Source organism: Plecotus auritus (genome assembly GCF_963455305.1).
Source record: "Plecotus auritus genome assembly, chromosome: 1".
Classification (NCBI taxonomy): Eukaryota; Metazoa; Chordata; class Mammalia; order Chiroptera; family Vespertilionidae; genus Plecotus; species Plecotus auritus.
This window is the reverse complement of record NC_137770.1, coordinates 45,347,301-45,375,067: the sequence shown is the minus strand read 5'-3', so window position 1 is coordinate 45,375,067 and position 27,767 is coordinate 45,347,301. Positions and strand designations below refer to the sequence as shown.

Genomic DNA, 27,767 nt, shown 5'->3' with positions numbered 1-27,767 from the left:
AACTGACTCATTTGTGAGTTACAGGTGAAGCCCCTTGGCCATTAGATACATCGAATATAGTAAAGAATCCTCCTGTTATTTTCCTAGAGTTGAATGTTATCTCCATATTATCATTACATTCACTGAAACTTTTTTTTTTGAGAAAGAACATCTTTATTTTGTCACATGCCACCATACAGACCTTCTGTGACTTTTGCTCCTACATGGTGGGAAGCAGAGGACCATAGAATTTGCCAAATGAAACCGAAAGGAATTGCCCATTAATAACAGGCTTGCAATCAATAATAATTGTGGCTTAATTATTAGAGTTGGGCCCCTAACGAGTTCTGATGAGAGCAGCTGAAGGTTAGAAGTTGTTACAGTATGCCTAATTTTTCCAAATGTCTTCATTGTAATAGATTAACTGAACTTCTAGCCAGTAGTAGTTTTATTGGGATTGAGCTAACTATTGGCTTAAATTTGTTGCGTTTTCTTTCTAGTAATGGCTGTAGCCAGTCAAATGCTATATAATTATTTTAAAATTCTTTGTGAACTTGAGCAGATATTCCTTCTTCCCTTCCTTCTTTCTTCCTCTCTTTCTTCTTTCTTCCCTCCCTCCCTCCCCAATCTCTCTCTCTCTCTTGCCTATTATGAATCAATGGTAAAATAGCTGAAGTAAGCAGTTTGACAAGTCAATGATATCACTAGTGTACATTTGTACTCAGTGATATGGCCATATAATTAGTTTTTAACAAACATAATGGGATCATAGCAGGCAATACATAGTAAATAATAACAAAGATAATGATGACAATAATAATAATGATTCTAACAAAATCCAACAGTACAGCAGGATTCAAAATCAAGCATTCTATAAATAATTACAATTGGGATATGGAGACCCTTTATAAATATGAAAAGCTCCATAAAACAGTAAGCTTTATCAATATCCCTTGGCATTCTCACTGAGTAATTTTGTTGGTATGTTAGTTTACCAACCACATATGGAAATTAAAGATTATACTTTTCCATAATATTTTTGAATAACTATAACTTTCTTTTTACAGAGGATATTGGAGTTGAAAGGTAACTAAGACACCTATCACACACTATTCAACGTATGAATTCATTAAAAAATACTGGAGATAGAATACACTTAAGATAATTATTTCAAATTCTGAATATTACATAAATAACAATAATTATCAGATATTTCCTTAGCAAATGAAAAATAGCATTTGTAAAGTTCCTGAGAAAAGCATAGATCTCATTAATGAGACATTTTACTGTAAGTTGTCACAAATTTCCCTGTGAGGATCTCACAGAGAGGACAATACTCAGGGCCTTGCTCAGCGAGGGCAGACCTGGGAAGGATGTTAACAAACATGCAGACAGGACAGGGAACCTGGGATCCAGTCTATCTGTTCGTCATGAGGATATTGCCCAGGAGTTCCAAATATGACCTGGTAATATTTCTTGAAAGCTCAAAAGCTTTTCTTCTCTCCAGTAGCTTTCTGACATTTGCTTTAGTTCACCACATGCTGAAAATAGATATTTGGCTCCCAGTGCTTTTTTTTCAAACCACAAAATAGTATCAACTGTAATTTACATTTCAAACAGTTTTCCTAAAATATGGCTAATCTGCATATGTCTCAAAACCTTAAAAAAAAAAAGCTTTTAAAAATAGCTCACCCAACTTTGTGAACTATTTTGTAGGATGATCAATTATAAACTCAGGCCACTAAAGAATGTCTGAGGTTCGGAGACAATGACACCCATGTGTAGGCTAATTCTACACTATAAACTACTAGGGGCCCAGTGCATGAACTCATGCATGGGTGGAGTTCCTCGGCCTGGCTGGCAATGGGGGCTGATTGGGGCTGGCTGTGGAAGGTTGTCTGTGGGAGTGCACTAAACACCAGGGGGTAGCTCCTGCGTTGAGTGTCTGCCCCCTGGTGGTCAGTGTGTGTCATAGTGACTAGTTGACCAGTCATTCAGTCAGCAGGTCATAACGGTCGCTTAGGCTTATATATATGTATATATATAGACTAGTGGTCCGGTGCATGAAATTCGTGTGTGTGGGGGTTCCCTCAGCCCAGCCTGCACCCTCTCCAATCGGGGACCCCTTGGGGGATGTCTGACTGCCAGTTTAGGCCCAATCCCTGTGGTTGGACATCCCTCTCACAATCTGGGACCACTGGCTCCTAACTGCTCACCTGCCTGCCTGCCTGATTGCCCCTAACCCCTCTGCCTGCCTGATTACCCCTAACCTCTCTGCCTGCCTGCCTGATCACCCCTAACTGCCTCTGCATGCCTGCCTGATCGCCCCCAACTGCCCTCCCCTGCTGGCCTGATCCCCCTAACTGCCTTCCCCTGCCAGCCTGATACCCCTAACTGCTCTCCCCTGCCAGCCTGATTGCCCCTAACTGCCTCTGCCTCAGCCCCACCACCATGGTTTGTCTGGAAGGACGTCTGGAAGGTCTCCTGGTCTACTTAGCATATTATTCTTTTATTAGTATAGATGGTTTATGAAGAATAAGCCTCTAGGAGCCCTTCTTCAGTGTGCTGAGTGAAACCATATTTCCAGTCATTCTCTCTTTTTAATAACATCAATAATAATAGCGAATATTTATTGGGTACTGTGTTCAGCGTTTTCCAATGTCAGATGAAATGATGACTACTTCAGCCTTATTTTACATGCAGGTAAAAGAAATGGAGACTTAACACTTGCCCACAATTAGAGACCCAGTAAATGATAAAGGGTGTCCTCAAACCCCATTCTCTCTGACATGGAGACTGGGCTCTTTACCACTCAGCTCCATCTTGCCTCTGAACCAGACTGCTCAATGTGCTCAAGCCATCAGCGCTCCCAGAGAGGGCCTGAGCAGACTGTAAAGGCTGTTTTTATACACGCTCACTTTCCAGCACCCCGAGCCTTTTGGATTGCTCAGGAAGAGAACGTTGCCAGAACACACACACACACAACTCTCCTCTTTGTCAGCAAAAAGCTTCCCCAGAGAACTCGACCAAAGGAAGCGGAAGACCATAAGATGATCCCTGCCGGACTGTGAGGGATGGGTTAGCCAACAAAGATAGAACTGTGCTTGGCAAGTGATGTCCCTAAAAGGCCAGTCTTTTCTCACAAATCCGAGTAGCAACAGAAGTGTTAAGAAAGGGAAAAGGCAGGAGGAGAAAAACAGCGAGGGAGACAGGGAGGCTGGCATTGGTGGTCACGGCGTTGGCATTGCTGGTTGTTTGTAGAAGCAGTGACAGATACAATCAGCTGAAATAGCAGAGAAACAAATCGCTCGAGACAGAAGACAGAACAGCTTTGCTGCCGTGGGGGACACCCAGCCACCTGTCTCTGGTTTCCATAGCCCTTTGGGATCTGGGGCAGGGAACTCCGCTCTGGGCAGAGTAAAATGAGGGCAGGCCCCTCTGCTCAGCAGCCCCAAGAGCTTTAGTGCACCCTGCGGGGCAGAGCCCCAGTGATGGGTTAAAACCACTCCTGTGTGGTCTCCATCTGCATCCACAGCACAGTCTATAACGTGTTTTCATCCAGTACCATCTGCAGAGGCAGCACTAAGGAGGGGACTGGGGAGCTTTGTGCCACCTTTTGATATAAATAAATTATGCTTTCTTAATCTCTGATTTCCTCTTCCATCCAGATTCCTGCCCTTACATCGTCCCAAATAAGAAACTTGAAGTTGCCACGATAGTCACCATCCATATAATTGATCACAAACTGTTTGTTGTATTCTGTTTTATAATGCCAGGAAAGTGTCTACAATATTTTAGAAGAGACATTTCCATTGAGAAAACATTACACTGTTATGGCTAGATACTAAAACCATTGGCCCATTATTTAGGGAAAACGCCAGCTGCACGGCTCACTTCCTAAAGATAACTGCATTTTTATTTTAGATCTCTCTATGTGATTGATTCAAAAGGTATCCTGCGTTCTGCTATAGCAACAGGAGATCTGGATTTCTGAAGCATGCTACAATGAAGGGCTAGAGTGGCGATCTGTTAATAATGTCAGAGCGGCGACAGAAACCGAACACGTGCATCAGTCCTCATGACTACCCGGATGGAGCAAGGCCAGGGTGCCGTGTGCTAACCACCGTCTTCCTCCCTCCAAGCTCCGCCGAATCCCACAGGCGAGAACGTAAGCTACCCCTAAGCACAGGCCTCCCAAAGTTTGGGCAACTCCAGGGCCAGCTCTCCCATGATCCCCTCTGTGACCCTCTCAGCTGCAAGTAATTTCACCCTCCTCCTAACTTCCATGGCACTGGCCCCCTGTCCTCTGAAAGCTCTCTTTCTACCTGTGTTGAAGTCTTCTGTGGGTGTGATTTATCTCATCCTCTGAAACGTAGGCTCTGGAAGGGCGCGTCTCATCCTGAGCCACCTTCTCTCTCCTCCCCTGCTCCCCCGCCCAGCACTCAGCTCCCAGCAGGTGTGCAGTAGGTGCTGTCGGACTGATGAGAGGGTGGGGCTGGGACAAGCTTTCTCTGTGCACTGTACTTCTACCAGCCAGAGGCGGTACAGATTCTGGGCTCCGAAGCCAGGTTACCAGCACTGGAATCCTGGATCCTTGGACCAGTTCCTAATACCATGGAGCTGTGGCTTCTCACCTCTAGAATGGGGGAAGAGTAACAATTACCTTGTAGAGGTGTTGTGAAGAATTGAGGAGTTGACCCCCAGTGTGAACAGTGCTGCCTCAATCAGGGGTCCCCGAGCGTGAGTGACTGCTATTAGGAAAGCCGGGGCTTGGTGGCCAAGGATGCTCATTCTGTGTTGCTCCCTGGGCAACTAGAGAATCACATTTCAGAGCATGTCTGGATTTTAATTCAGTTTAAAAAAAAATAGCGACTCTTGAAGAATTTTTCACTCAGACCTAGTGTGACTATCTTGGAGGAAAATGTTTATGGAGTAGAAATATTTTCCAGATTGTTGCAGCTAAATCGATAAGATTGATATCCACCTGGTAAAACTTTTCAGGGAATTTTTAGGGTAAAAAAAACAGTAGTTTTAATACTGCTCCCACTTTCCTCCCCACATATTAGGAATCACTACATATGTTGCCATGAGACATAGCCCAGTGGTCCTTCAGGGAATTCAAAAGCAAATAACTTGATCCCAGGCTTTAGGAGATTGGAGTCTGGAAACTGATGAGCTAGAGCAGTGGTCGGCAAACTGCGGCTCGAGAGCCACATGCAGCTCACGAGCCGCGGTTTGCCGCTCTGTTGACGAATGAGTTTGCCGACCACTGAGCTAGAGAAAGCCATGTAGGTAAAACTAGCCATTATCCCACACTTTTCGAATTAAGCATGACACAGGTGCCTCCTTTGAAAGCCCAGGGCCTTCCTGATTACCTTCAGCTCCAGGGCACAGGCTCCACCAGGCGGGGCCCGAGTTGGTTGTAAGATGAACCTGGGAGGGTCTTCCAGTTAGATTCACCACCAGGAAACAGTACTGGTCTCTCTGGAAGGAGTGTTATAATCCCCAGCCTTGGACACTTTTCTCTCCACACTCCTGGTTCAGATTCAACTTCAAGATGTGCAGTTTTCTCTATCAAGGACTCTGCCATGCCTCTCCTTGATCAAATTGTGCTTTTGCTATCTCATCAGGAACACTCAAAGACATGGTTCTGATCCGGTGCCAGAGGAGGTCTCACCAGCCACCTTCATCATGGGCATAACTCTCGTCAGCCCTTTCTGGGCGGGGCCCCTTGGTCACAGCTCAGCCTTCTGTCTGCCTCCATTCCACAGGCCCCTTCAGTGACAGCTGGCCAAGTCACAGAGGCAGGGGAGAAAGGGTTATATTCCAGCCACATGATGCCCTGGCTTTGGGGAAGGAAGAAGCAGGTATGTGGCTCTTAATGTGTTTTGAGGAGCAGCAGGTGGGCATTGGAGGAGGGTGCCTTAGAGGAGGCAGCTGGCATGGGGGTTTTCTTGACCTCTGGGGAGAAGTGGGCAGCTTCCCAGGGGAATGGTGCTCTTTATGGTGCTGCCTGGCTCCCTGTGTGCCTGAGCGCCAGGTCCTGGGGTGGGGGTGGGGCACATGGGAAGGACTGGTGACTGCTGTTCAGGGCTCAGCATGGCAGTCTTGCTGCAGGCCTTGCCCAGGCCTCATGCCCCCGTTGGCACCTGGTTTCTTGCCTTGTTTCTTGTAACCATGAACTGGGTACTGGAAGCTTCCCTGCCACCAAACTTTAGTCTAAGAAATCTTGTCAGTTGTGCTCTCTTATTTCTTCATTTTCAAACTTTTCCTTGGGTCTCCTACTGGATCCTAGTCTTTTAGATGTGGGGCAGTTCTCTTATCCTCTAGGGCAGTGGTCGGCCACTGCTCTAGGGACTAGAGCCTGTTCCAAACTTGCGTGGATACCTGATACTAACTGCAATGGTCACCAGCTCTCAGATCCCCCACGGTTGTGTCCACTCACCGCTGCCCACTGTGGAAGCTCCCTGATGCTCACCGCCCGATCCCAACAGAGAGCTTATGCTCAGACCTCATTTCTAACCCCTCTCCCCCAATCCCAGGCCAACACTGCACACTGCACACCCACCATCCACTGGTCGCCACCCAGAGGCTTGCTGGCCATGTATGTGAACCTGTGGTGACTTCCTAACTTCTGAGCTCCCCTCAGCTGGGCTCTTCCCATCTACTCAGCCTGCTTTCAACTGCTGCTGCCTTGCTCCAATGGGGCCATGAATGGGATATCACCTGCTTCAGGACAGTCCTTCTGCCAACAAGGACCCATACTTATAATCAATTGATTCCACCTTGTGATGACAAGTGTGTACAGCTGTCCAAATGCACGATTCACTTCAAAGTTAAGACAACTCTTGTTTGCTTTCTGGGAAGTATACTCTCCATTTCCCAATTCAAAACCACATTGTGTCTCTGTATGGCCACTCTGATCACCCTGCCTAAGATTTCAACCACCATCCCCAGTATTCCCCATCCCTGTTTCCTTATTTTTTTTTTCTTAGCACTTTTCACTAATATACTGGATATCTTACTTACCTTGCTTATTATTTATCCTTCCTGGTAAATATAAGCCCCATGAGGGCAGGGATCTTTATTTATTTTATTATGCCTGTACCCAAAGCAATTTCTGACCCAGAGGTGTCACTCAACAAATATTGCTGAGTAAAATGAAGAAGTGAGTGGTGAATAAAGGGCTATGCCCACTCCTTGCCAGCCAGGCCACTGCCCACCCAAGGCTGTGGGCATCCTGCTTCCCCCCTCCCGTCAAGCCTGTTTATCACAGCCCTCGGAGCCCAGCTCCGTGGCTTTCTGGTCCCCCCACAGCCCAGCACTCACCTTCAGCTTGTGCTCATGCTCCTTGTTGACGCGTGCAAGCAGCTGGGCTTTCCTCCTGTTGAGGGCATCAATAAGGGCATCACACTGGGCCACCAGGCAGGCCTCAAACTCCACACTGTTCTCCTGCGTGAGAGAGCACACCTCTCAGCCATAAGCTGCCTGGGTGCCTTGGGCTGCCAGGGAAAACCTGCGGGGAACCTGAGACTAACTGCACTGTTCACCAGCTCCCAGCTCCCCCGAGCTTGCCCGTCCACTGTGGGGTAGAGATCCCCGCTGAAGGGAAGGAAGAGGAGTTCTGTCCACAATGTACATTTGCTATATATATATATATATATATATATATATATATATATCCGTGTTCTGCTCTAAATTTAGATAAAAAAGGATGAATATCACTTGATCAACTTATATTTAGCAAAAGGGAGTCATCTCCAAAGTCTGAATTATATTAAATAAAATCAAGCTTTGTTTGTAGAGTTGCACATGAATCCTTTTGAAGGCTGGCATATGTTCAGCTGTGTTTGGTGGAAGGTGACATTCAGAAAGGCTGGTTGCCTGAGGGGAGTGGATATTGTTAAGGCACGAGAGATAAAAGAGTCACTGAATTCAGGGAAAGAAATAAGAAAGAGAATGGCAACAGTCTTCAATAGTAAACAATAGCCAGACCACACGGGAAGTTTGTAAGAATAATCACGGGCAAAAGTGCTCCTTTCATTAAGGAAAGCAAAGTGAACATAAATGGGTAGGTTGCTAAAGTCAGACATGAACCAACAGCTTGTGGAGGAAGGTAACCACATTCTAAATGAATGATAGCTTCCCCATGATGCTTAAGTTGAATGCTGGATCTACATTTTTAAATTCATTACACATTAATTTTAAGCGATTCTTTCACTAAATTATAAGCAATGTTAAGTTTTGGTTTTCGTGGCACTTGCTTTGAGTTCTCAGAGGAGTTCCCTGGAAAACATCATTTAAGAGCGTTCTCTGTCCCATGCAGGGCAATATTGGGAGGGAGAGGGGAGCTTTCTATGATAGGCTCTGATTAGACTGGAAGGAAAGCTTTATCTGATGAAGAGGTGGGGTTCTGGGGCAAGCCTGGGGCTGCATATTTTATGCCAGCAAAAACAAAGAAGAGCCTCTATTTCTTGGGAAATAGAAGGACATGTACAGCTGTTAGGTTGTTAAGGAATCAGAAGTTTTAACATGGGCATCTATGCCAAAAATAGGCAAAGAAATCAGTGTGAGATGATTTAGAAAGAAGGCTGACTTACATTAAAAAAGCCATTTCTGCTTTGACATGGGTTAATTATTAGTTCAGAAAGACAATTTAATGGAGGGCAGAGCTCAGGTTACTTCTCTGAGGTAAATTTCAAAACACAAGAATGGTAAACAGTGAAGAAAGTCATTATTTTAGCATGTCATGCAATTTATGGCTTCTCCCCTTTAGCTCTAGGGAAGAATTCACCAGCTTCCAGATGCTGGCTGATCTGTTGATCACTGTGTCCAGATAAAGCAATATGGAATTATAGTCACCAGGAGATTGTGGTTGAAAAATATTTAAGTATCTAAGTAGAGGAGAAGCATCACTATGGGGCAGAAAAGAAGGAAAGAGGAAGAAAAGGAAGGGAAGAAGGAAGGAAGAAAAAAAAGAGCAAGTGCGATTTGTTTGTTACCATTAGATAAGATATAATCATTGCAAGGTGCTTTGGGAACCTATAGAGTTTAAAAAACTCAACAACAATGACTCTAAGTTCACAAAGAAGTAGACCTCTTTCTAAACACACAGCAGTAGAGAATTAGGAGCTCTGTGTGGAGGAGAGGAACTACTTGGAAAACCAGGTTCTTTCTGGGTACTGGCAAACGTAACACTGCAAGAAGGAATATGTCAGAAGCTGGTCTGTATGTGTATTTGAATGTGATGGAAGAGACAGAACAGAAGAAAAGAAATGGGATTTCCCCCACAACACATGCAAATAGAAGAGAAGAAACAATCTCCCTCAGCACACAGTTCCATCTTGTCCTACGAGGCTCGCTGCCTGTCTCAGGTGCTGCCGCCTCAGGTACCTGGATCTGCTGGACCATGTTGCGGAGCTGCACCAGAAACTCCTTGGCTTCTTTGGCCCTGTCCGACAGCCCGTTCAGCGCCTGGGACAGCTGGCTCTGCAAGACAAAGAAGGAAGACATGGGGCTATAATCACATGACGTAACAATAAGATCAAACAGGGCTGTGTTGACCCGGGACCCAAGAGTCCTCGGCCCCCTCAGATTGCTCTTGTCTGAGTCAGGCCACGCAGCCGACATTTGTACATGTGGATTCTGATGTCAAGGGCCTCCAGATGCCTTCCATAGGCTCTGAGTAGCTTCTTTTCTGATGAAGTGAGACCTTCTGGCCACACAGTCAAAGGCCCTGGCCCGCTGATATTTGCCTGGAATTTCCTCATCTCATTAAGTATTAATTCAGCAATAATTTATTCAATGCCTATTATTTGCAAGAATTGAAAAAAAAAAAGCAGAGTCAAGTCAGATGATCTGATAATTATCAACATTATTTAGCCCAAAGGCCTATTGGTGTGGGGTTGGGGCAGAAGGAGTGAAGAGAGTCAAGAACAGGATGAGGGAAGGAAGGAAGCATCACAGTGTGATGCTTTATGGCCATTTAAATAGAAAGATAACTACAAAGGGCACAAGGACATTCTTCCTCATTAACATCCTCCTGCTCCCAAGTACAGCCCTGTTGCCTAACTCTTCTCCACACTAGCCTCCTAAACCAAGGCGTGCTGTCTGTGATATCCCACCCCACCCCATCCATATAGGGAAGCAGTTCTGCTGGGGCCACATGTCCAGGGAAGCACTGGCTTTCCCAGCCTCCCTGTCTGCTGGGGTGGCCACGGGACACACTGCTGATGGATGAGGCCTAAGCGGAAGTCATGGGGGCAGGTAGGGCCTGAGGAAGCCTCTGCATTTCTGCAAACATGGTACCAGTGTCGCAGGTGCACTCTTCTTCCCTTTTGTTCCTGACTTTATGACAGATTTCTTGTGATTCTCAAGAGGAGAGGGCCAACCCGATAAGGGAGCAGGGGTAGAAAGAGAAAGAGCCTGAGTTCCAATGGCATCTGTGAACAGCTGAGCCAACGCTTGAGGTCTCCTACCACTAGGCTCCTAGTTAAAACTCACTCCAGGCTAAGTCCCGGCACTGGAGTTTCCCATCACTTGCAACCATCACCATTGCACTGGATACAAAATTCCATCACCTGGCAGCCTGGGCATGTCCTTCCATCCCTCCTGTAAACTACAGAGACAAACTCCCTTTCCCATTTTCTTTGAAAATGAAAGTCCACTCTCCTCCTTGCCAACACAATGCCGCATCCACTTTTTCCTCTCAGCAAAGAGACAGAATCTTAAAACTGTATCTCTAGGTCCCGTGTATGTTTTTCACTTATATTTGCCATATTAAATACAAAGTTGGGCACTAAATCTCTTTGAGAATATGCATGCCAAGTGCTTGGTGGAAGCAATGTAGAGTAGTAGAAAGAACAAAGAAAGCCTTTGGAAGGGTTTAAATTCGGGCTCTGTCCCTTACTAAGGGTGACCCTGAGAAAGTTAACTTGTGGTTGAATTATTCCAATGGGCAAAATGGGAATAATAATAATAATAATGATGATGATACTTTGCAGTTGGATTATTGTGAGGGTTTAGTGTACTCACTAATGTGAAAGTTCCTGCTAGTTAAGGGTAGTGGTTAAGGGAACTATTCTGCATTAATAAATGCTGCCAGTTACTGGCTGGTGAAACTTTTACCCATAGTTTTACCTCATCCATAAAATGAGAAGAAGACTGTTACTCTTGGAGGTTGTGGGCATTGCATGATATACGATCCCTAAAGCCGCGCTGGTGCATGGTGCATGCGTAATAAACATTGACTGTTATCAACTCTTGTTTACCTTCTTCCCTCCTGCTCTCAAATGCCTGCTGACTGACTGGGGACATTTGAAGGGGACATTCCTGTAGAAGGATATACTTTATCACTTGTGCTTTGATTTATGTACTCAGATTCTGGGAGGCTAGACCAACAACATAACAGAATAAGAAAAAGCATAAAATGAGACTACACTTGCTGAAAGGGCTACTCAGTTCTTTATTACTAGGCCCCAACTGCACTATAATTTGGGGTAAAGTTTTCTCCTCAAGAAGTTTTTCCAAGAGCCCGAGGGATGAAGGGAGAAAAGAGAATCTCATTTGGAAGAGCGAGCAATAAAATGAGAGGCATATTCTAAAGGAGACATTTTTCACTGTTCTTTGGAACTCACTCATAGCCCTTCTTTTTCTGAATGAGCAAAAGCTGGCTGGGCCACCCCAGTTTCCTCCCCCTTTTGATTGTAACCTTCACCTTCGTAACATTTGGAGGTTGGAGTACAGAAGCCAAATTCATTTATTACACAGAACTGGAGCTACCTGATTTCTTGTATTCCAGCTTTGCAATTAATTGTCTGTATAAGGTAGGTCAAACCTCCCCCTCCCCCTAAAGAGCTGTTGACCAAGTGCTGCTGTAAAATTATTCTGCAGTTGACAGAGAATGCTGGCCTAATCCACTCTCAGGATTTTATCTGGCAAAGCAATAAATGAACTGCAAAATCTATTTGCAGATTTCCTCTCTTTGTGTCTATGTTAAGTCCTAAGGATGCCTTCTACCTGGCAAATGAGTGTTCTGGAACTTGAGAAACAACTGCATTATAAGATAAAGATCTAGGAACCTCTCTCTGAAGCTTTGCTAACTTGCAGAAATTGAGCAGGAGACAATGAAAAACACTGGAAACTGTGTATCACTAGAAAGCGCTCTTATTGTAAGGATTTATGTGTGTGTTGTTTTTACAGGATAGTCTTTTGATCACATTTATAAACTCCATCTGATATAGAAGAACTTTATTATTGATGGATTTTTGTTTCCCTGAAGCAATTAAATTCCTGCTCTGTGCTAACAGAGATGTTCTGTATTCAGGACCACAGAGCAGCCTTGTAAATTTATACCTGCACATTCAAGATGCAAATAGTTAGTGTACGTTTTCGTTACAGGTGCACACCATCAGAAGCTGTTTATAACGCCTTGGCAACGACATTCTGATTTCTTGGATATTTGTTTTCAAATTTGCTGAAAAAGTGTCATGATCAGAACGTAAATGAGAGTGGGAAAATGAGGTAGCTAAAGAAGCAGGGACAAATTCCCGGTCAGCGCTCAGAGCATGCTCCGAAGAACCAAGATCTCCCCATGGATGCGAGCTGTCCAGAGCTTGAGGAGAGAAACAAAGAACTCTGCCTCCCCCTTCCCTTCTCTCCCGATTTCCGCTCCAGTCTCTGCCGGGACTGGCGCCCCTGGCCTCCCAAAGGACAGAACATTGCAGGAGCGTGGGGGCTCAACCTGGGCGTGCACAGGGAGGAGATCTCAAAGCCTGTTATTATTTAGGCTCAGCTAGTGGGTAAGGAAATCCCATGCATCCTGCCCAACTCCACACTTGCCTGTGCATCCACCCAGCCCAGCCCAGCCGCTAAGGAAGCACACACAGAAGACCGGGTCTTCCTTTCCCTGCCATGAACATTACTCATGTGTCATCTCCTCCCCTCCGCCTCCCCGCCCCAATTTACTACGACTATTGGATGGAGACAAATTGGGGCAAATGAAAGGAAGCTTCCTGGCTGCCTGGGATCTGAAGTTACAGGCACCCCTTGCTGCCTCCCCAGGGAAGCTTTGTCACAATGCATGCTGCTCAGGACTGCAGCCCCATCCATCTCCTTCCCAGGGACCTAGGCCAAGACAAAACCCAGGAGCAAAGCGACAATCCAGGCAATGTGATCTGAAGGAAGTCCCCCCTCCCCCACACCCCACCGAGGGGAATAACAATTTTTCTTGAAGAAATACTGACTTTTGAGTCTCACTACATACTGACATTATATAATTAAAAAGTAAAAGCAAGAAATTCTAATAGTTATAATATATTGGCCATTTACTTTAAGCTAGGATCTCTGGCGGGCACCTTTAATATGTGCCCAGTGTAATCCCAGTCACCACCCTGCCATTTGGCAGAGGCTCAGGGAGGTACAGCTGAGTTCAGGTTTGACCACTCACATATGGAAGAGCCAAAACACAAACCCTTGTCTGACTCCAAAGTCATGCTCTTTTCCCCAGAGAACTCTTCCTTCACCCATACCAGAAGGCACCAATACAACCCATGGTTAAGAGCATGTAAAACCAAAGATGATGAGCTGATAAGGGGATTTGATTATGCTTAACAATCAGACAGTATGGAAACCATAGCATGGCTAATTAACCTATGAAATGTTCAACATTTTTTTCCTGCATAAAGTTTTTTGGTGAATTTGAAAAGGATCCCTGTCAAAGAGAGGGGTCTCATGGGAGAGGGCAAGCAGCTTTGGACTGGGGTCCAGTCCTGGCTTTCTCACCTACCGACCTGAAACCTTGGCAGAAACCAGGCTGAACTAGAATGAGGTAAACACATGAGAATTCACACAGTGAAGCGGAGGAACCTTCAAACAGAGCCACCCAAGGGCCTGTTTTCCTTCTAGCTAAAGCTTCTCTTCTTCCTGCCTGCGCCCCTCCTGCCCCCCGAGGGAATCTCTCCTCTGGATTCCCTGGTGGTGGAAGTTCCCGGATCTACCCCAGTCCCAGCTCACTGCAGTTACATGAGAAGGCAGCTTCAGACGCGGCCTGCCGGGAGGTGCCACCCTGTCTTTCAGCCCAGCAGCAGGGCTAGGGCTGTGAACAGGCTGTGATCTGCAAGCTGAGTAGCTGAGCCTGGGAACCAAAACACACAGGCCAGGGGCGTGTGTGTGTGTGTGTGTGTGTGTGTGGACATCTGAGTGTGGGTGAGGCTCTATGTGTGTAAGAGTGTGTGAAACTGTATGTGATTGTATGTGTATATGTGTGTGTGTGTGAGTGTAGAGTGTGTAAGGGTGTAAGAGAGTATGTGAATGTGTGTGTATGAAATCTCCCATCAGTAGAGTAGGCTCCTGCCTTTGGATAAGACTGGTACCAGAGGGGTTTGATGGGTAGGGATTTGGTCCACAAAACTGCTTATTTCTCATTGGCCGTGACAAAGATTCTCTCTGTGGCCAAACTCTAGCCAAGCGTCTCGGAGCTGTGCTTGTCAACTAGGCCTCAACTTTCGCCTAAAAAGACTTGAACAAAACACTAACACCGTTTCTAACTGCTCAAGGCCACATCCCTAGGATGACACTATCCCCCCGTAGAGCATCTGTCTGAGAAAGGCTGCCGGAAGAACGCACTGTTTGTTCCAGGCACCACCTAAAGACGGTCCCCCCGCCTCCCAGGCTCTGTGGGAGGGTAGGAGCCTAACCCCGATAATCGCCACTTAGCAAACCCAGGTGGGTTTCACACGAGCCAACCCCTCCTTCCCACCTTCTGTAACTTGTTCCTTATCTGACTCAGTTACTGAGTTCCCGTCACCCCCCCCACCCCCGCTTCCTTCACTCTCCCCTTAAAATGCCCAATCACCTCGGTACAAATTCAAGTTGAGATCAGTTAATGCTGGACTCTTCCCTATTGCGATAGTATATTACTGACTAAAATCTGTCCTTACTGGTGTTCGGCTTTGTTACCTTTCACAGTGGCCAGCCCCAGCTCTGATGGAGGGAGAGCCGGGACAACCCCAAAGAGCGGACCCTTCAAAGGCCCAGGCTAACTTTAAGGATAAGTAGGGAAGCACGTCCCCAGCAGGTCCGCGTTCCCCTGCCTGAACTGGCACATCCCACACATGAAACAAACCTCACCCCTTTTATCGTGAACCTGACCCTATAAGTTGTGTGGAAGACAGAAAGAAGGAAGACATTATGGACTTTTAATCTAATACAGTTATCCCCTTTCCCACCCCTCAGTGCTAGACCTGTGTGCACACGCACACAAACATTCACACCCAAAGCTTATGACAAATGCTATTTACCGCCTGTTTAATAACAAATTAAATCCAAACATTCTGTTCCAGTCATTCTTTAAACCATAAACATGTACCAGAAATGCCATTATTTCATCAGATTGTAGCAATTGAAATATGTAGGACAACAGGGCCAATATAGCACTGGGATTACGAGGACCCAGGAGTCCTCAAACTACGGCCCACGGGCCACATGCGGCCCGCCGAGGACATTTATCCGGCGCGCCGGGTGCCGCTGCCTGTCCTGCTTAGCAGCTGACTCGTCCCGGGCCCGCAGTGCGCATAGGAATTTGTTCATAGTTTTTTTTTTAAACTGTAGTCCGGCCCTCCAACAGTCTGAGGGACAGTGAACTGGCCCCCTGTTTAAAAAGTTTGAGGACCCCTGCAAGGTCAGATGGACTTAGGTTTAAGTTCTAGCCTTTCACTAGTGGTGTGATCATGGACATATCACCTAATTGTAGTGGATACTGTGGTCTCTGCCCAGATCCCCTTTTAGAGGCCGATACCTCCTTTTTTCCAGCTGCTGGGGTATCACTGTTGATAGATTACACTAGAAACTGCTCCTGCCAACAGGCAACTGCATTGCTCAAGGCGCTCCCTTCTGGGGTGGCCCCTGAGTGGCTGCTGGGACCCCTTTGACTCAATTTGAGAACAACCTGACAGGCCCTCTCAGCCCCAGGATTCCCTGCCGGACTGGCTGAGGCCACTGCTTCTCCCTCTACCTTCTCGCTTCTTACTTCCTTACAGGTGGATCTACTGGCAACACTCAGCAGCTAAACATTCCTACGCAACTGAGTCTGTGTCCAGGGAATCCAACCTAGAACACTGCTTTCTAGGCTTCGTTTCCTCATCTGCAATATGGGGATAATAACAGTACCTACATCATAGGATGTGGTGAGAATTATATGAAATCATGGATAGGAAGTTCTTCTATACAACACCTGGCATATTATAAGCATTTATTTAATACGAAGTATTATTTTTATAATAAAAAGTATATTAAAATATACATCTATATCATTAGGAGACTCTGTCATTCCACATGTCCTACTTTGGGGTTTGGTCAGTTACAATTATTCAGAGCGTGGGGTAGATTGTAGTATTGTTCACAACCTTTTGTCCCCCCGCCCCACATTTTGGCCACATGACTTGCAGCGCCTCCTGTAAATGGTGTCCCTGCCCCATGGTCATCCGTGGCCATGTGATTTGCTTTGGTCTGAAGAGGCATTGGGACTTTCCACCAGCTCCTTTGCTCTTCTTCTTTGTCATAGGAAGCTGGTAGTGTGTTGATAAACTGGTTCTCAAAAAACAAAAACAAACAAATTCTGATTTAAAGTGTTTGCCAGTTTCCACAGTGTAAATGCGAAGTTGATTTTTAGGCTACCCAAATGATATCACTACCGCCTAGGAAACTCCTATGAATGAGAAACAAACCTTTGTCTTATAAGCCACTGAGATTTTGGCAGTTATTATGCCATGAAACTGACTAATACAGATCACAAGGATAATTTTTCCCTTCACAATTTAATCCCTCTTCATAGGGTTTCACCATGGGCAGGCACAGTGCTTCATGCTAGGAAAATAATGATAAAGAAAGTAAACACAATCCCTTCCCTCAAGGAACCATCTGCCCTGAAATGACCACTATTTTCAGCTTCGCAATGCCCATGTAAAAGCCCTCTCCCAAAGGCTCTCTAATGAAGCAGAAGACTAGAATATTCTAACAACCAACAGCAATGTAGCTTCTCTACCCTCAGAGGAAAATGCCAAGCATCTGCTTTCCTAGCAGGACATGGCCACAGTTTGAATTCCAGAGATACTTCGAACAGCTTTAAATCCATCAAACGGAAGATGTTTCTCTGCCTGAGACAGGAAACTCTTAACCTGAGAATGCGGGTCACCACGCAGGTTTTTTTCAGCAATGAGACCCAGGAGCCACTTTTCCCCTCGCAGCACAGCAAATACCTAGTAAAACTGTGGCCTCACCCAATGCTCACAGTTTCTTAGGAGAAAATGGATTTGCCATGTCTCTATGGCTTTTGCTATTGTGCTGGCAGCTGTAAACAAATTCATGCAGCAACTGTGATTGAAGGCATGAAACTTTAATAAAGCGGGAGGCATACAGGCTGCAAGGTCAATGCCACCCTGCCCAAGGCTCCGTCAGAAAGCATGCCTTTCCACGGATATTCTAACCCACAGTATGTGTGTTGTTAAGCAGTTACTAAGTATTTATAGCCAAGGATAAAAAATATGCCTTCCTTGGGCTAAGGCTTTGTGTAAATATTGGATTTCACATCCTGGAGATGGGCTACAGGATAGATCTCCTTTGTGCAAATGCTGTCTTTCCTCTGGAGAATTGTAGGGCCCCAACCAGCAGGCTCTGTGTCCCTTTCAAGAAAGCTGTTTCCTCCACGACCCCCTCTGGCTGCCTTCACGTCCACTCCTCTTGGCCCACCACGTTCTTCCAGGAGCCCTGCTTGGTCTGCTACCACCAGGCAACAGTGGGAAGACGGAAAACAGATTTGAGATCTGTAAATGTCCAGTTCTCTATAGTTTTTATTTAAGTGCCCCAGGTAGAAACTCTCCGTTCTACAAGTAAGGGCTTTTTATGAACAGCACAGCAAATAAAACTGTGGCCTCACCCAATGTTCACAGTTTCTTAGCAGAAAATGGATTTGCCGTGTCTCTATGGCTTTTGCTAATGTGCTGGAAGCTGTAAAAGAATTCATGCAGCAACTGTGATTGAAGGCATGAAACTTTAATAAAGCGGGAGGCATACAGGCTGCAAGGTCAATGCCACTCTGCCCAAGGCTCCGTCCGTCAGAGAGCATGCCTTTCCACGGATATTCTAACCCACGGTATGTGTTAGTTTGGGGTCCCCAAGGCTTTCTTGGTAAACAAACACATGATGAGGCCAAAAACATGCTCTTAGAAATATAGTTGATAAAGTGAAAAATCACTGAACTGTTTTTCATATAGAAATGCTTTCCCTGTGCTCTTTTGGAGACTCGAGTGTTAAATGCTAAAGCAAAAATGACTTCTTATTCATTCCCCTCAAATTTCCAGGGAGGAGAACAAATCAGCTGGTGGGAGCAAGACTTTTTATTTGTTTTAAGAAATAACTTTTTACCCCTTATTTCAAAAGCAGAACATGCTCATTTCAGAAAAGTCAGAAAATAAAAAGACTTAGAAGAAAAAAAAATAAAACTATCAATATCTCCAGAGACACACAGCCTTGATGATGAACTCTTTGTTTATCCTTTGAAATCTTGTGTACATCTATAGGCAGATATGTGTTCTCTATATAATGTAAATCAACAAAACTGAGGTCATGTCATATGCCCATTGCTCGCTTAAAATCCCCTCTTTTTCCTTAATATACTATAAATATTTTTGCATCTGACTAAATATACAACTATAACCTGTTTAATAGCTATATGACACTGATAAAATTTACTAAGTGGTAGGAACTGCTTGCAATGTTTTACACATATATTAACTCACCTTTAAAACAAGTCAGCAAAGGTGAGTACTATTATTACCCAATTTTTTTATAGTGGTAGAATTAAGGCAAGGGAGGTTATGTGGTCCAAAGTCATAAGCAGTTAAAAAGCAGAGCAGGGATTCAAATCCAGAAAGTTTGTGGCCAGAATTTATTCTATTAACCGCTAATCTGTAGGGGAATGACTGTGTGGGTGCCTCATGATTTATTTAACCAATCTCCTATTTTAGGACATTTAGTTTGTTTCCATCTTGTTGCAAAGAGCAGAAATGAAATTCACATAGTAAATATTTAAACACATTTTTTGATTATTCCCATTTCCAGAAATGAAATTGCTTGATCAACAAACTTTCAAAATTTAGAGGTTTTTAAAAATAATGTTATCAAAATGTCCCTCTGAGTGGGAGTTCAATTTACACTCCTGCTGTGGTGAGTGATGAGAGTAATACTTGCCTGTATATCTTACTCCAATTATAATTTATACTAGTGGCCCGGTGCATGAAATTTGTACACATTAAAAGGGAATTAATTAGAGGAAATATTTTAATATTGCTATTTGCCCTTTCTCTAAAATAGAAGTGTCAGAGATGAAAGAAAATTAGTAAAATGTATATGAAAATCTCCCTCCTCTCAGAGTCTGGGGTGCGCCGTGGGACCCAGTGTCAAGTCCCCGCCCACCCGTGTGCACCTTGAAATCACATGAGACCCAGACTCGGCCACCCCACCCCTGTCAAGCCCCACGGGGTAGGGGGGGCGCAGCCTCAGGTCCCCTGGCCAGGCACTGGGTGGGGATGAGCCTCAGGTCCCCGATCAAGCCCCGCCAGGCGGGGAACGTGGCCTCAGGTCCCCTGTCAAGCCCCACGGGGTTGGGGGCATGGCCCCAGGTCCCCCGTCAAACCCCGCCGAGCGCCAGAGTGGGGGGGCGTGGCCTCAGGTGCCCTGACCCAGCCTCAGGTCCCCCGGCCCTGGTTCGAGAGCTCGAGGGCACGAGGACATGATAACCATTTGCATATTAGCTCTTTATTATATAGGATTTTTTTGTTACCTGATAGGTAAAGAATGGAATCTCATTTATTAAATTTGCATTTAAAAATTACCAGGGTGTTGTTGTTTTTTAAAGCTTCTTACTGATCTTTTCCTTGTAGTTAAGGTGTAAGTTCTCATTGGTATTATTTGTAAAGCTATTGGAAGAGGTACTAGCCCACAGTGTTTATTAAATTAGTGTCTTTGCACTGCTGACGACTATCAGTGAACAAGGCTGGCCTCATCATGTGTTTGTTTACCAAGAAAGCCTTGGGGACCCCAAACTAAAAAATGATCTGAAAATTTTAGGTAGTCTGTTGAAGAGGAAGTGAAAAGTCATGGATTACTCTTTAGAATTTATACTAGTATAATCATTATTTTGTGGACAGATGCACGTGTATGGTAGCTTCTGGTAAATATTCAATGAGTGTAAGAGAAGAATATATTTTCTTCTTATACGAGAGGAGGATAGATGTATAAGATAATATTCATAATAAAAACCTTTGTAATACATTTGTAAACATAACTGAACTTGTTAACTGGATTAATCAGAATTCTTGTATTCTTGTTCATTATTTGTCTCCTTGACTTACAGTATTCTAAAATAGACAGGTGATCGCATTTCTCACGAGGATCATGCTTTGATCATGTTCTCCTTTGTATCTAGTTTTTGCTTTATGTAATCTGTGGCTTTGTTTGTTATACCTTCTTTGTGCATTCCTTATACCTTTAACATCAGATCAGATCTTTCTGTTTCACTTAGTTCTCTTGATCTTAAACTCCATTTCAATGGATGCTATTATATATACCCTCCTTGCTCTTTCCATCTCTCTAGTATAATAACTTTGCTTACCTTTTATTTTAAAACGATATTTGTTTTAAATTCAACCTGATGTTTACTTTCTTTATCATAGGGAAATTTGGGCTATTTACATTTATTGTATTAATTGACATAGTTGGTTTTTCCATCAATATTGTTTATAGTATAACTATTAGTTATAACCCATTTTTCCTTTTTTAAATTTTTAGTGGCTTTATTACATTTCTTTTAATATCTTAATCCCACTCAACAATTAATTTGGATGTTTTGCTATGCTTTTTCATGTTGCAGGCTGTTACCGTCTCATCTTTTATCACATGTAAACCTACACTTGTCCATCACTAAATCAAAATTAACTAACAACTTTGATCCTCCTGCTCTACCACATTCCCCAAAATGCTTCACTTAATGTTTAGTATCTCTTGTAAATTAAGAATTAACATTCTAAGTAACCCTTGGATCAACTAGATATTAAAACTGAATCTATGAATTATCTAGATATTGAGAAGGAATAGTTTACAAAAATATGTTGCTTTTTAAAACATGATATTTAGACTAGCTAGGAAACCCAAATGCTCTTTACAACATTATTCCCACTAGGAATATTGTTCTTAGATGAAACTAAAAAAACAGGAACATTTTTTTCCCCTTCTCCCTATCCTGCATCTCCTAGACCCAGAATAGAATCCTTCCTATACTTTCAGAGCTAAATCACAATGGTGAGCAGATCATAAAAGAAAGAGGTGGCTTTTCTGCCCTTAAGTGCTTACATCTAGGATGGCTCTTGCAGACTGTTCTTATGTCTGAACATTCAATAATTTCAGAGTATATTTTCCTCCAGTATTAAGTTATGAGTTTCATTGCTAGATACAATGGCTTCCCCCACTCTTTCTTTAAGAAATTGTTGACACTATTCCAGATGTCCCCCCCCCCCACTATTTGTGGCTTCTCTCTCTTTATGAAATATTTTTTCATAACATCAAAGAATAGATCATAGCTAAGCAACCCTGTATCTAGAATTGACATCACAAGTTGCCTTTAAACTTTCCTGGGAGACAATTACAATTGGTGGCATTACCATTCCTCAGCCTTTGAGATACCTTGGGAGGGATAAAAGCCACATTTGTGGCCCTACATCATTAAGGTGCATTAATTACTATTCACTTCAAGGGAGCACTGGTGCCTCGGCAGCATCACTGGAACAGGGCTCAGCCACCAGAATTGGAGTGACTGGGTATTGATTCTCTTTCTTGATAAAGTAGGCAAAATAATGGCCCCCAACGATGTCCACATCCTAATCCTTGCACCTGTGAATATGTTGTCTTACATGGCCAAAGGAACTTTGCAAGTGTGATTAAGGTTATGGATGTTGAGATGGGAAGATTATCCTGGATTGTCTGGATGAGACCATTCTACTCACACGAGTTCTTAAAAGTAGAGGCCCATCTGGGCTATGTAAATGAGAGAGAGATGTGACTTCAGGAGAAGGAGCAGAGAGCAGTCACATTGCTGGCTCTGAAGTTGGCCACAAGCTGATGAATGAAGGCAGCCTCTAGATGGAAAAGGCAAAGAAAGGAATTCCCCCCTGGATAGAAAGGACTCAGCTCTGTGTGTTGGACTCACCACCTACAGAACTATAAGATTAAAAAAAATCTGTGCTGTTTTAAGTTACAAAATTTTTGGTAAGAGAAACCTAATGCACCCGAGAAGGCAGTCAGTTGAGCTGGATGCTTACTCCCTTTGGCAATGGCCAAATTGCTTCACTTCACATTTTATAAATTTGTTTAGAATATGCATCTTTTGCTTTCCCTTTGGAGTCCAGAAGCTTTAGATGGAAAGCAATATGACCACAAAGAATAAAAAGAATCTGACCCATCACAATCTGTGGACACATTTCAAGGTGGCGTGAAGGACCAAGAATTGGGTCTTCAGCTCTTTTCATACACTTGTGAAATATTTGAGGCACCTGAGCTCCTGATAAACTAGAATTCTGTGAGAATGAGATGGCTCATCAGTCCTGTAGCTAATCATCAAAAGTGAAGCTTCCCCATCAGGCTGGAGTCAACTATTGAATTTCACTGACTTCTTAAAAGTAGGGACAGAAATAGATTTTTGGTCTCTTCAGAGCAAATGGCTATTATTCATTTAAGAAACCTGAACTGATGTGTGTTTTGAATACCGAAGTATTCCTTTTCAACTTAAAGCGTTTCTGGTCATCAGCTTATGGTTACCCCAAAATTTCAGCTTACTTGAACTTGTATTTATCTTTAAAAAGCTACATTTTTTTCAAGGATGCGGGGTCATTAAGAGGCTGGCAAATGTTAACCATAATATCTGAATTTTAATTCTGACTTCTAGACCCCACTACAACATTGATGCAGACATCAGCATAGCTTCTTTAAAAACAAGGACACAGCCTGCGGACTGAAGGGTCCCAGGTTCGATTCTGGCCAAGGGCACATGCCTAGGTTGCGGGCTCAATCCCCAGTAGGGGCCGTGCAGAAGGCAGCCGATCGATGATTCTCTCTCATTGTTGATGTTTCTATCCCTCTCCCTTCCTCTCTTAAATCAATAAAGAAATATACTTTAAAATAAAAGGACACACAAAGAGAGACTGCTACATACCCACTAGACTGACAACACTGAGTGCTGGTGAGAATGGGGAGAATCACACATTGCTACTGGGAGTTAAAATGATACAACCATTTCCCACTTGGGAAAACCAGAGCTTTCTAATAAAGTTAAATATACTCCTACCCTACATGACATCATATGTCCACAAAAGACTTGATAAAATGTTCATAGCAGCTTCATTTATAGTAGCCCCAAGTTGGAAACAGCCCAAATATCTATCAATAATAATAGGGGTAAATAAATCATTTATATTCACACAATGGAATACTGCTTAGTAGTAAGAAAGTTACAAGCTAATGATATATGCAAGACAAGTGATTTCAAAAATATTATGCTAAGCAAAAGAAACCACAAACAAAAAAAAGTACATATTGTACTTATGTAAAGTTCAAGAACAGGCAGAAGTAATCCACGATGATAGAAATCAGAAAAATGGTGACTTCAGGAGGTGGAGAGATTGGAAAGTCTTGTGAGGAAATTCTCTAAGGTAGAGAGGTTCTTTATCTTGATCTGGGTGGTAATTACATATCTATATGTACATATACAGACAAATATATGTAAATTTTTATTGAGCTATAAACATAAGGTTTGAATATTTTGCTATAGATAATTTATGCTTTTAAAAAATGGACTTTTTCCCTAAGCATAAATACTCCTTATATAATTTAATTTCTATTTACTGAGAATTCCATGCTGTGTAGGAAAAAAGTTTTATTTTCAGATGGTTTTCTTTTTTCCAATTAAATTTAAATAAATACCCACAAAACCCTCAAGCCTCATATGCTCAGTATTGGGAGCCCTCCACTCAGAGGCTGTTTTTCTCATGCTCTTCCCCTGGTCCTGCTGTCATTTCTCTTCTGTTGCAGATACTCAGCAGCACCTGAAATCTAGTCACATGGCAACTGCCAACTCTGTTCTGTGCCCTCTCACAATAACATAATTTTAAATATAAAGGTATGTCTGGCTGACGGTCCTTCAAGAGGAAATGTATACCTAATTTGAAAAGTGGTGATTCCTCAGAGGGAGCAGGAATGATTGGAGCCGAAGAGTAAGAAATTAGGTGACACACACCCACCTCACCAGTACCTCTGCCCACCCTCAAAAATGCCCCACCCTTTAGGAAGGCACAAATACCCTCAGGTTTGTAATATGTACGTGCTCTTTCTGTTCAACTCATGATGCTGTAAGTTTGTAGGAAGAACTTGTGGGCAGTTGTGCTGGGCTCCTTTACTTTGACTATGAGTGTGAGAAGCATGTGCTCCTTTCATATCCTATATAATAATCCTATATAATAAAAGGCTAATATGCAAGTTGAATGGCAGAATGACTGGCTGCTATGACATGCACTGACCACCAGGGGGCAGACACTCAATGCAGGAGCTGCCCCCTAGTGGTCAATGCACTCCCACAGGGGGAGCACCACTCAGCCAGAAGCTAGGCTCATGGCTGGCAAGCACAGCGGTGGTGGCGGGAGCCTCTCCCACCTCCGCGGCAGTGCTAAGGATGTCTGACTGCCAGCTTAGGCCCGCTCCCTAAGCCATCAGTCAGACATCCCCAAGGGCTCCCAGACTGCTAGAGGGCACAGGCCGGGCTGAGGAAACCCCCTCCCCGCCCAGTGCACGAATTTTGTGAACTGGGCCTCTAGTTGATAATAAACCCACATATTCTGCCTCTGACAGTCCTAACATTTAATTTATAAAGGCTGAATACAGTGCAATTAAATTATCCTTAACATAACTCTCCCTCTCACTATCATGGCTTTAATTACTCTGAGAACAAACCGAACACAATCTTATTATTCTAATAAATGATCCTCTTTATTGGCAAAACAGAAACCCTTTGGGATATCTTCAATGGCTTCTGAAACACATTTAGGAATCCCCCCTCCATTCCCAGTATGGAAAGGTTTTATTAGGGTCCAGTATTTATAGGTCAATTTCCATCCAAAGTAAAATTAACAGTGATCATCAATATTGCTCAGAGAAATGGATTTCAGCCATGTCTGATTTCCTTTTACCCTTTCCCTCTGCATCTTTGTCAAGCCCCATCTCCATGCAAGTGAATTGCAGAGCCAGCCCAGTGAAATGGGAACAGTTGCCATGACAACAGGTCTTTGCTCTGCTAGTTAGAATGTAAGATTTGACTCCTGCAGAAATAAATCTCACCATGGGAGTGGGTTGGTTTTGTAAACAACTTAATAACTGTGCAATCATTTCCAAAGCCTGTTACAAGCTTGCAGGAGCAAAGGTAGGTTATGCGAGGTGACTGGTGAATCTGCCGCTAACATCACACAGACAGCAACGTGCAGGAAATGCCTGTTTTGAGCTGCTGCGCTTGCTCTGTTCTGCACCCGCCAAGTGTGGGCTGCACAGCCTGGACCTCCTGTGAATGTCAATGATGTTTTAATCTGAGGTGGAGGGAATAGATTTTAGTGCATCTCATAGCAAATGACAAGTGTTCACCTCCAAATTCTTTCCCCTTATTTCCAGAAATGATTAGTTCCTTGAAAAGATGAGATTCCCAGAGCTGTTGTTAAGGCATCTGGTATGGGATGGATTTAATTGCTTATTACATATTTCTCTGTTAAAACTAGGTGCTGCTGTTGTACCTCTTTGCCATCATTTCCCCTTCTTAGTAATCTACCTTATTTTGTTAATTAAAAATTGTATGGAAACATTTTCAGGTTTTTCATTTTCATTTAAAAGCCTAACATGATGTTGTTTCAAATAATGCTTACAAACGTATTTTGCCCACAACATTTACTATACAGATCATAAGGGTTAATTAGAATTTGTAAGAAAAAGAATGCTATCAATGTAGTGGTAGATACTTAAAGCGAATTTCATGAACTCCAGTCCTGAATTCATTAAGCCATGTTTCCTTCTGAGAAGTGGGACTCACTGCTGGAGCAGGAAATGCTGCTGGAGTGAGGTTGTGTCCTCAGCAGAGATCAGAGGAGGGAATGAGTGTGCAGCTCTGAATAAGGATGCAAATACTCCAGATGTGATGAGGACCCTCTGCCAAGTGCAAACTGATAGCTAAATCAATTCCCTCCCACCCCGCCTTGTGATGCATTATGCTAAGGGAGCTGGTTTTTAAAAGCCACTGCAAGTATTCAACAGCAATCTCTCAGTACACTGCCTGTCATTGTCCCCACCCAGCAGAAGACAATTATGGCCAAATATGGTAAAGTGTTCATCTATGTTGTTCACCGTCTTGTCCCCGCAGCCTGCCCCCCTCTCCCCGTGCCAACTCTCCTTCCTTCTCTCAAAGCTTAGGAATGATCTGATACCAGTCACTAAAGAATGATCTGCCAAATACCCCATCCATTATCCTTTCATTGGAATTCATCCGCATTAAATTTTTATCTAAACCAAAGATTTCCCTTTTAAATCTTTTATTTCTAGTTGTCGAATGAAAGACTTTGTCTTTAGCTAAGGACATTTTTGGTAATGTTGAGAAAAGTAAAATTAGGAACTCGGAATAAAACCAGTGGACTGTATCAGTGTCATGTACTATTGTGATATTGTACTATAGTTTGTGCAAAATGTTACCACTGAGGAAACTGGGAAGAGGGTAGAAGAATTTAATCTATATTATTTCTTACAACTGCATGTGAATCTACAGTCATCTCAGTTAAAAAAGGAGGAAGGGAAACCACTTCAAATGTGAAATACCTAGAAAATATTCTCGGTCTTCTGTCCTATGATAGAAAGGTAGGTTTTTGTTTTTGTTTTTGTTTTTGTTTTCACTCTCACAGGAAAAACAAAGTGATTTTCGTTAATAAAATTACTTTGAAAGCCAAGGAAAAAATTCAGACTTTGGAACCAGACTGCCTGGGATTGAGTCCTGGCTCTCCCACTTACCTGTGAAACCTTGGACAGATTGAAAACTCGAGCCTTAGTTTCTTTCTTAATAAAATGGGGTAGCAATTGTACCCACATCATTGAGTTGTTGTGAGGACGAACTAGCTCGATATAAGCATAATGTTTATAACAGTGGCATAACTTAAGTGCCCAGTAAATTTTTGGTTCTTATTATATAAAGACTAGAGGCCCAGTGCATGAAATTCGTGCACGGGGGTGGGGGTGTCCCTCAGCCCATCCTGCACCCTCTCCAATCTGGGACCCCTCAAGGGATGTCCGACTGCCCATTTAGGCCCAATCCAGGTAGGATCGGGCCTAAACGGGCAGTTGGACATCCCTCTCACAATCCAGGACTGCTGGCTCCCAACTGCTTGCCTGCTTGCCTTCCTGATTGCCCCTAATCACTTCTGCCTGCCAGCCTGATCACCCCCTAATCACTCCCCTGCCAGCCCGATTGATGCCTAACTGCTCTCCTACCAGCCTGTTTGCCCCTAACTGCCCTCCCCTGAAGGCCTGGGTCCCCCCAAAATGCCCTTCCCTGCAGGTCAGTTCGCCCCCAACTTCCCTCCTCTGTTAGCCTGGTCACCCCCAACTGCCCTCCCTTTCAGGCCTGGTCCCTCCCAACTGCCCTCCCCTGCTGGCCATCTGTGGTG

At 43.8% G+C, this 27,767-nt stretch overlaps 1 protein-coding gene across 13 annotated transcripts in view; it reads right to left on the bottom strand.

The window, feature by feature from the left end:
* TRIM9 (tripartite motif containing 9) overlaps positions 1-27,767 on the bottom strand; it is a 96,811-nt gene that overhangs the window by 38,661 nt on the left and 30,383 nt on the right. For all 13 annotated transcript variants that reach the window (XM_080664197.1, XM_080664201.1, XM_080664194.1 and 10 more), the window contains exons 2-3: positions 9,373-9,468; positions 7,309-7,431 (exon numbers count right to left, since the gene is read on the bottom strand). In XM_080664197.1, coding sequence (XP_080520323.1) covers positions 7,309-7,431; positions 9,373-9,468 — 219 coding nt within the window. The remainder of the gene's footprint in view (positions 1-7,308; positions 7,432-9,372; positions 9,469-27,767) is intronic.